This window comes from Aquarana catesbeiana, linkage group LG04, assembly GCF_042186555.1.
Source record: "Aquarana catesbeiana isolate 2022-GZ linkage group LG04, ASM4218655v1, whole genome shotgun sequence".
NCBI classification, from domain to species: Eukaryota; Metazoa; Chordata; class Amphibia; order Anura; family Ranidae; genus Aquarana; species Aquarana catesbeiana.
The window spans coordinates 248,647,320-248,658,162 of NC_133327.1; the positions used below are offsets into that span (position 1 = coordinate 248,647,320).

The 10,843-nt window shown below is 37.8% G+C and overlaps 1 protein-coding gene across 3 annotated transcripts in view; it reads left to right on the top strand.

Annotated features, from left to right (window-relative positions):
- The window catches only part of LOC141139850 (probable cation-transporting ATPase 13A5), a 356,120-nt gene that overhangs the window by 56,967 nt on the left and 288,310 nt on the right, over window positions 1–10,843 (top strand). For all 3 annotated transcript variants that reach the window (XM_073626380.1, XM_073626382.1, XM_073626381.1), the window contains exon 6: window positions 4,318–4,387. In XM_073626380.1, the coding sequence (XP_073482481.1) occupies window positions 4,318–4,387 (70 nt within the window). The remainder of the gene's footprint in view (window positions 1–4,317; window positions 4,388–10,843) is intronic.

Sequence of the window (10,843 nt, forward strand, 5' to 3'; positions counted from 1 at the left end):
GCATCCTCATCAGCACGTGGCCATGGGACACGCTTGTCCTTTTTTTCGGCAGCTGGCCATGTTGAGCCGCAACATGCGGAAGACTTGGTAGAGTGGATGACCAAGCCATCCTCATCCTCCTCATCCTCTCTCACCCAGGCTTAGGGTACTTTGTCTGACAAAGCAGTTGCCAACGCGGCCTCTTCCGTCGGCTCAATGGCATCAGTCACATCTTCCCTAGCCCCACCATGTCCTCCTGAGGAGTCCCCCGAACTGTTTGACCACAGTGTTGGGTACATGCTCCAGGAGGATGCTCAGCGTTTTGAAGGCTCCAATGATGGTACTCAGCTAGAGGAAGGCAGTAACGTGAGCCCAGAGAGACAGGGTGCCCAAGAAGGACAGCAATCTGGCAGTCATGTTCCCCCAGCTGCAGCATATATCAGGTTTGCTCCAGTGATGAGGAGGGAGGGGATGATGAGGTCACTGACTCCACGTGGGTGCCTGATAGGAGAGAGGAGGATGCTCTAATGAGGCAGGATGCCCTCCAGGGGCCAGCTTAAGGGCAGCACACCGACTGCATCACACCACAGAGCTCCGCATGTGCAGGGCGCTGCTGTCTCTGCGCGTATTCCAAAAGTTCTTTGATATGGGCCTTTTTTGAGACGAGTCCAACAGATCCCACCGTTGCTATGCAACATATGTCTCAAGCGTATCTCATGTGGCCAAAACATCACCCGCTTGGGCACCACATGCTTGACCAGACATATGTCGACCCGCCATGCAGTTCGTTGGCAGGCGTGCCTAAAAGACCCACACCAAAGAACAAAGCGGACCTCTCCTTGCTCCTCATCAGCTGGGATCTCCAACCCCACTATACCTTCAGTCCTCTCTGAAACCTTCACTGAGAGGAATGAAGGTGTAGAATTAGGTGTGTCACAGACAAGTACTTGTGGGCAATCTGCTATCGGTTCACCAATGTCAGATTGTACCAGGCAAATTTCCCTGCCCCAGCTGCTGCACCGCCGAAAGAAGTTCACTCCCAGCCATCCACATGCCCAGCGGCTGAATGCTAGCTTGGCTAAATTGCTAGCACTATAGCTGCTACCTTTTCAATTTGGTAGACTCTGCCCCCTTCCGTGAGTTTGTGGAATGTGTTGTTCCTCAGCAGCAGGTTCCCAAACACCACTTTTTCTCACGGAAGGGAAGGCAATGTCTTGGCCTCACTGGACAGGGCGGTCAGTGTTAAGGTGCATATTACCGCTGACTCATGGTCCAGTAGGCATGGACAGGGACGTTACCTATGTTTCACCGCGCACTGGGTAACTCTTCTGGCAGCTGGGAAGGATGCAGGACAGGGTGCAGTAGTGTTGGAGGTTGTTCCACCACCACGCTTCCAAAATTCTACTAGTGGTTATTCTGCCACACTTCTCTCCTCCACCCCCTTCTCTTCTTCTTCCTCCATGGCCTCTTCCTGTGCTGATTTGTCCTCAGAACCAGCGATGCTCCATAGGGGTTCAAGGGGCTACGCAAGTACGCAGGCAAAAAGATGCCATGCGTTGCTTGAGCTGGTGTGCTTGGGGGACAGGAGCCACACTGGGGCAGAGATTCTGTCAGCTCTGCAGGGGCAGATTCAGAGGTGGTTGACACCACGACAGCTTAAGTAAGGTATGGTGGTTTGTGACAATGGCACCAACCTCTTCTCCACCCTCTGACAGGGACAACTGACCCATATGCCCTGTTTGGCTCACATCCTTAACTTGGTGGTGCAGCGGTTCTTGGGCAGGTACCCAGGCTTACAGGATGTCCTGAGGCATTCCAGGAAAGTCTGTGCGCATTTCTGCAGGTCATATAATGCCAGTGCTCGGCTGGCTGACCTCCAAAAGGATTTTTTTTTTTTTTTTTAATTGTATTTTTTATTAAATTTTTTCAAGAAAATGGATACAAACAGAAAACAGAGAATAAATGCCAAACATGTAGTACAGCTTATAAGAATGTTAATTGAAAAGACATACAACAGATGTTAAAACCATAGATATATTGCTACAATGCTACAAAATTCACAAACAAACAAAAACAATATTTCACATAAAAGGAATTGTTGTTCTCTGGATCCAGTGTCAGTGGGGTCCCCAGGGCACCCAAATTGAGGAACCAGGACGCCCCAGGGAGAACCCACCTAGGAGGGGGGAGAGTGGGAAGAAAGGGAGGGAGCACATGGAATCACAAAAAGAACAAGCTGACAAGACTAAAGAAACATAAAATTTAGCACCTATGCTTAAAAGTGTGCTGCACTACTGGAGGGATAGTGAAACGGCACCTGGGTTAAGCTTCGACTGATCCCACCAAAGTCTTGGAAAATTGAGGAGGTGTATCATTGACTGTCGCAGTCATGTGTTCCTTCCTGCGAATTTGTTACAATATTTGCAGAACCTGTGTATAGTTGTCAGGAAGGGAGGGGTCTTCACCAGGTTTTGGAATTACGAAGATATGTGTATGAAGGAATTGAGGGTGGGGGACAGTACCTTGAAGTAGAAAAATAAAAAGAGAAAGTAAATGTGGTCTCAAAATTGGCAAAAAGGTTTTATAATATGAGTAAGGCAGGCCATCAGGGTCAGGGGACTTTTGAGTAGGGAGGTTTTTGACCACTTCAGCTAATTCTTGAGGGGTGATTGCAGAGTTTAGAGAAGAGAAGTGGTAAGGAGAGAGAGTGGGCAAATGTAGAGAGCTAAAGAAGGAGTCAAATTTCTACTGTGTAAAATTGTAGTTAGGGTCCGTTTGTAAACAGTTATATAATTTGCGATAAAATTCTCCAAAAACTTTGGACATGGTGAGAGGGCAATAGGTAGGAGTACCATAAGTTTGTCTGAGAAAATCTGGGGATGAGAGAAAGGGGTGGGGTTTCAGCTTATTCCTTAGCATTCTGTGGGGTTTATTTGAATATTCATAGAATTTCTGTTTGGACCACAAAAGGGATTTATCAATCTATTTCATATCCAACGAGCTGAGTTGATTTCGCAGGAAAGTAACAGTCCGGAGCCCAGCCACCGTGGGGGAAGACAGCAAAAGGCTCTCAGCTTTACGGAGTTTGGACAGGATAGAGGAGCGTTGAAACGCTGCATCTTTTTTCAGATAAGAACCAGTAGCAATGCAATTTTCCCTGGAAGACGGCCTTATGGGCTTCCCACAGGGTGGAGGGCCCCGAGACCGTATTCTCTATTAAGCTGGAAGTATTCAACCAGGCCGCTGGACAAAAGGTCTCTAGTTTCAGGGATACGAAGGAAGGTCTCATTATTTGGATCAGCGGCTAGCCTCTTATCAGGTCTGCACACAGCTACGCCTTTGGGGGTCTTTTGAATGGAAAATTGAGAGGCATATATATTCTCGCATGTTTTTAAAGATGCAATTCTTGTGATGTTAACCATACTGTCACAACACCTAAATATGTTTTCTTCTTGCTTATACCCCTGAGGAAGGAGACCACTTAGTGCTCTGAAACGCGTTTGGTGCAAGAAACCATAAACTGTATTGTATATCTCTAAAACTGCAGATGTGTCAGAACATTCCATGTTTTTAATTTTATATATATCTTCTATATATATTTCTAAATAAATGTTTTCTTGAAACTTTCACAACTCTCAACAAAAATCTTTTGTAAAACTAGTGTGACTTAAAAGTCCACAATATGGGGGACCCCTTTTCTCCTTCTTTTTAGAATACTGGATGTAGCACCACCCATTGCTCAATATCACTGGCCCAACAATAATTTGTTCATTGTCTCAGAAGTGACATATGGAGGTCTGGCAGCAGGGTGATATGGTGGATGTTAGTTACTAGTGGCAACCACACTGCTACAGACATATTTTTTAGAGCTACTACATTTTAATGGTAAATTGGATTCAATACACAAACAATGTAATTGGGTTGATCCTTTCTTGTGTAATAAATATCAACAAACAATTTAGTCTGGTAAAAGTGGATCACTAAGGTGAACTCCTACCTTGTAACAATAAGGTCTGGGCTTAAAAACCCAGGTGTCATAATTCTTTAACTTCTGGGTCACTGACATACAAACTTTAGACACAGATATGTACAATAGCTAATTGACTGGTTTGTCGATTTTTAATCCTGCCTTTATTCCTTTTCCATGAACATACATACTAATCAAAGATTCTGTACACTGGGATGAGTAGTTGCAAGATCATGACAGAAACAAGACATATGCTGATACATAAAACAGCATAATATAAAGTTTTACTGATAGAACTGTTTTATGCAAGTTATTTGTTTATTGCGTTTGTTGCTTTCTTTTTCATTATTCTCCTATTTTTAAACTTGTAGGCAACAGTTCTGTGGACCAAACACAATAGAAGTAGAAATTGTTCCAATATGGAAGCTGTTATTTAAGGAGGTAACAGCGCTAATCTATTCTGTTTTTGTTTTTCGTATGGATCTTTCATGAGAGTCAGCAGTAGATACTCTAAAGAGCAAGCACTTCATCTGCAACTCTTTGACCATGCCATATTCCTTATTGTTATTATTTGGTTGGAAAAGGATAAATGCATGTAGTTTATTTATTAGTTTATAGAGCATTAAGAATTTCTTGTTCAAATAAAGTACAGTATTTTTTTAAACAATTGAGTTTATTTAAATTATGTACAAAAAGGTACATAACATAAAGGAGTTGGAAAAAGTGGTATATCATAAATATGTCAACAAATATTTGTCACTAGATTCAAATTTTAAACATTAGTATCACTTTTTACATTAGGAGGAAATAAAAATGGATTTTTAATACAGCTTACCTGTGAAATCCTTTTCTTGGAGTACATCACGGGACACAGAGCACCATAATAATGACTATCTGGGTTATATGTTACCTTTAGGTGATTGGACACTGGCAACCAATAGTAAGAAAGTTCCCCCATATAACCCCTCCAATACAGGAAGTACCTCAGTTTTGTAGCAAGCAATGAAGATCCCAGAAAAGAGGGGAGGGACCTCTGTGTCCCGTGATGTACTCCAAGAAAAGGATTTTACAGGTAAGCTTTATTAAAAATCCATTTTTCTTTATCGTACATCACGGGACATAGAGCACCATATTAATGACTACCTTGGATGTCTAAAAGCAATGCCCCTGAGGGGAGGGAGACACTATTACAAAAACTGCCACCAAAGGAGGACCTACTTCGTTATTTGTAATACGCTGAGGCCAAAGGCAGTATTTTCTACGTGATTAACATTGACCTAATAATTTAATCTTTATTGAAAAAATTTTCATACATAATACACAAAATTTATATATATATATTATATTATATTATATTATATTATATTATATTATATTATATATTTATAGGCTATATATATATAAATAAGAATAGCATAGAAAAACAATAGAACAGAATAGAAAAAAATATAATATATTCTATTCTAATCTTTTCTATTCAAATTCATTCTGTACCAAATTCCAATTCCAGAAGATGGAATTATAGTTATATATATATATATATATATATATGTATATATGTATATATATATATATATATATATATATATATATATATATATATATATATATATATATATATATATATATATATATATATATATATATAAATGTATGTGTATGTGTATGTGTATATATATATATATAATTTTTTTTTTTTTTTTTTATATATAACCATTTTCTGAAATTAAAATTTGTTATAGAATGAATTTGCATTCAAATAGAAAAGATTAGAATAAAATAGAAAATAATAGAAAAGAATAGCATAGAAAAACCATAGACCAGCATAAAAAAATTATATATATATATATATATATATATAACCATCTTCCGAAATTTGAGATTAGAATTGAATTAGAACAGAATAGATTAAAATATAATATATACATATATATATATATATATATATATATATATATATATATATATATATATATATATATATATATATATTGAAGTGTAGAGGAGAACCACACACAGCTTTCAATCTAGTGTCAGCAAACAGGTCCTCCCACCGTCCTTGTATATATAAAAATAACGTTCAGATGTGTTCTGACTGATCTAAGAAAGGGTGTGAACAAATCAGCCTGAAACGTAATCTTTGTCTGAACAGATGATTGTAACGATTTTGTTTGGAATGACTCTACTTGCTTTGTAATCTTTTTCTAAAGATTTGATAGAATAAAGCAACACATTTTTAAGTGCAGCAACTTTTGGAACTTTATTTTTATATATATATATATATATATATATATATATATATATATATATATATTATTCTATTGTTTTTCTAGTCTATTCTTTCCTATTATTTTCTTCTATTCTAATTCGATTTCATTCTATATGAAATTAGAATTTCTGAAAATGGTTATATATATATATATATATATTTATTTATTTATTTATTTCAGGTACTTATATAGCGCTGTCAATTTACGCAGCGCTTTACATATACATTGTACATTCACATCAGTCCCTACCCTCAAGGAGCTTACAATCTAAGGTCCCTAACTCACATTCATACATACTAGGGACAATTTAGACAGGATCAATTAACCTACCAGCATGTCTTTGGAGTGTGGGAGGAAACCGGAGTACCCGGAGGAAACCCACGCAGACACAGGGAGAACATGCAAACTCCAGGCAGGTAGTGTCGTGGTTGGGATTCGATATATATATATATATATATATATATATATATATATATATATATATATATATATATATATATATATATATATATATATATAAATATAAATATATATATAAAACCATTTTCTGAAATTTAAATTTTGTATAGAATGATTTTGAATTTGAATAGAAAAGATTAGAATAGAATAGAAAAGAATAGAATAGAAAAACAGTAGAACAGAATAGAATAAAATACAATATATGTTTTCTAGTTTATTCTTTTCTATTCTAATCCTTTCTATTCAAATTCAATTGCATTCTATATGATATTCGAATTTCTAGTCTATTCTTTTCTATTCTCTTCTATTCAAATCTTTTCTATTCTAATTCAAATTCATTCTATATGAAATTCGATCTTCAGAAGCCATGTTCCGAAATTAAAATTTCGTATAGTATGAATTCGAATTTGAATAGAAAAGACTATTATAGAATAGAAAATAATAGAAAAGAAAAGCATAATAAAACAGAATAAAAAAAAATATTATATATATATGCATTCTATTGCTTTATGATTTTATATTCTATTTTATTGTATTTTTTAGAAACTCGATCTCTGTTGTTTTCAAATTCGATCATGTTTTCTAATTTGATTCGAATATGTTTTCTAATTCAATTCGAATATGTTTTCAAATTCAGTAGCACGTAGAAAAAACTGCGCTTAGGATGGGCCTATATGGTAAGAAAACAGGTTGCTGCCTCCCCTACGCAGAGCACTTACAGAGGGTACTCTGCTACTCTATATAAACTTAACAAAAGATGGGTTAATTGGCGCTACCTGGAAAGCCTAAATGCTAATGCATATTCAGGAAAAAACCATAGAAGATAGTTTTATATTAGTACAGTATTACACACCAATGCTCATATCATCCCAATCAGTAGGTAAGAGGAATATCCCGGTGACTGGTAAGGAATGGGTAAGAGGAGTCCTAGGATCCCTGAACAATATGATATGGTTGGGTGTTTATTTTATGTATAAAAGAGTAGGCAGAGTGATATATAGGTAGATTGCCTAAGTTGGTGCAATGTATTGACAGAGATGTTCCACTCTGTATGTATTGATATGCACTGTGACAACTATATAGAGCAAAGGTAAGCAATCAACCAGTTAGGTACACTCTAAATTATACCAACCATACATATTATTATTATTATTATTATTATTATTATTATTATTATTATACAGTATTTATATAGCGCCAACAGTTTACGTAGCGCTTTACAACTTGATCAACTTAGGTTATACAATAAGGCTAGAGCATAGCATATGCTACAATGAATATATCAAGGTGATGTATAATAATCCCATAGGCTTAATCTGCATCAACCACATCCATATGTATACATAAATCAAGCATAAAGTGTGAGCCATATGGGTACATTACAACTCATATAGTGAAGCCTGGACCCAGCATATGCTGCAATGGATAGATCAAAATGGTGTACAATAGTCCCATAGGCTTATGTCTGCATCAGGTCAGGATCTCCCAGGGGTTGACTTTGGTGCTTAAAATGTTGCCAGGTGACTTTTGTGCTCCCCCTTCTGATTTCCTACTCACCGACTCCTGGTACCCCTGCAGGGTAATGGGCATGTAATGATTTAAATGGAGATCGCTGCTCCCTGTTGTTTTGCGGTAGATGCCTCGGGTATATCCTGGCCGATGGAGGTGTTGCAATGCCCTCATACATCAAAAACATAAAAAAAGGGCTCCCATAGTGTAATAACGTAAAAAAAGTCCCTTTATTTATAAAGCATATAACAAAACAAATATCCCAAAAGACTGTATAATCCTACCCAGTTATACACTGGGGTAGGATGACAACGATTCCCGGCAGAAAAAACAAAATAGAAACCACTAAAAACAGAACGTGTATCGAGATGGGGGATGCCGGCAGCTGTGCGCTCCACCTGCGTTCCACCCACTCGTAAACAAGGAAGTGACGTAGTGTGCGTAGTTCCGTCGTACACGTTTCGTCATTTGACGTCCTCAGCGATGGTACCACGCTACTGTACACTGTGTATTTATATGGGGAGAGCATCCATGTCTGCCCCGCCCCTTTAGATATGGGCAGCCAATAGAGTCAATTGCATGCATATTCCCTGGGAGGTCGAATAGTCATGTATTCCGTCAGGGGGGATATTGCAAGAGGAACGGAATTAGATATCTGTGTGACGAATGAATATTGTAAAGAAATTATTATAATAGACGTCATGGTGGCGCTCTCCCCTATGTTCATATATAATGGAATACACATATATAATATATAATTTATGAGATTGGAAAACTCCCCCTACTGGTAGGTAGAGGGTATAACATACACCAAGACGGAACAGTGCTCTCAGATATCATTATATAAAATAGATAATAAAAATTAAAAAATGAAAATTAAAATGGGTAAAAATAAAAATAATTATAATGATGAACAGGAGGTGAAAATAAAAATAAAATCAAAGGTGAAAATAATATTTAAGGCATACAAGTTCACCTTACGATAATTAATAATAGGGGTATTTAAAATGCACCATTAGCCATAGACTTATATGGAATGCCAGAGATAAGACAAATAGCTGGCACTAGCAGGAACAAATTAGGTTACATGTTTAGAAAAATAGTTGTGTGTAGGAAGGGGGTATATTCTTAAACCTACATACCATTTTCCCATATAACATAAGGCAACTAAAACTTTATTGGCCTTAAATATTACCATCATTAGTAATGTTAGGAAGGTGGAAATGTTAGTCCGATGGTGGTGTGTGTTTTTGTATAGGGAGACCACCATGCTAGGAGCCCTAACCCATAGTACAAACCATATACTAAGGTAAATACGTGGTATATGTCTCTGAATGTGCTATCCAAAATATGGGTGTGTCCCCCTTGATAATACACTGTGTTATAAAAATGTGCTTATTCAAAAAAGTGCTTTATGTGAAATAATAGAACAACTATAGTGACCACATAGTTTCTATTCCTATGTGGGTCAAGTGTGTACTTAAGTATAGTGTGAGTGTGACAAATATCACTCACACTTATACCCCATATGGAGTATTACAGCTCAATTGTATTAAGGAAAAATAATAAGTAACTTCTGTGGTAATAATTATATATAGTGATAGGAGTGTGATTATAGAAATAAATACCGAATAAAATAAAGTGGAAAGGCCTATACAGGCCCATAATATGGTCTGTAAAATGTACAATGTGTACAATGGGCTTAGAGGTATACATTGTATATCGTATAATGGAAAAAAGGCCTATCATGATCATAGGGTCACTACTCTTTTATAGGCCTGGGTGTGTGATAAAAAAGGGGGGCAGGGTAATCCACAACGTAAAAATAATCCATACCGCAAATGGAATGCACTATACTCTGGCCAGCCCAACCCAGACAGTGCCTGGAGGTGCCTATACTTGCACTAGCTTCCATAGAATTGTAAAATTGTTACAGTATGAATTCACCCACCCAAGGCAGAGGAGAGAGACCGAAAAATGGGGGGCTAGAGGTTAGATGGTATATAATTAACAGGAGCGTGATGTCTCTAAAAAACTCCATGATGGAACAGTCCCCACCCCAAAAAGAAGGGGGGTTGGGGTTATGCAAATTCCCCTAAGGGGTTGGCTATAAAGCAATTGAGATCTATGTCTAGGTTGAGGCCTCAGGGAGCCAGGGATCCCAGCCTATATATCCAGGCTGTCTCATTTTATGAGATGAGAGTGGTTTTATTGCCTCCCCTCCAATGGTCTTTAATGGAGTCAATGCCGTAAAAGATTAGGCCAGACGGATCTCTGTTATGTGCCTGATCAAAATGGCGTGACAGGTTATGTTTAGGGAATCCCTTTCTTATATTCTTGATGTGCTCACGTATCCGTACATACAGGGGGCGTGTGGTTCTCCCCACATACTGGAGGTGGCAAGGGCACTCTATGACGTATGTCACATGAGTGCTATGACACGTGATCAAATTACTGATCTTATATTCCTTATGGTCGACCTTAGATCTAACCGTTTATCTTTTACTGGGCTGTTTTTTACTAACCCTACAAGGTAGACATTTTTGGCATTTATAAAAGCCTTTCATGTTTGGAAAGATCTCTATCTGCTTAGGGGGATTTATGACATTGTGGACCAGATGATCGCGGAGGTTAGGGGCCTTCCTGTAGATGAAGTTTG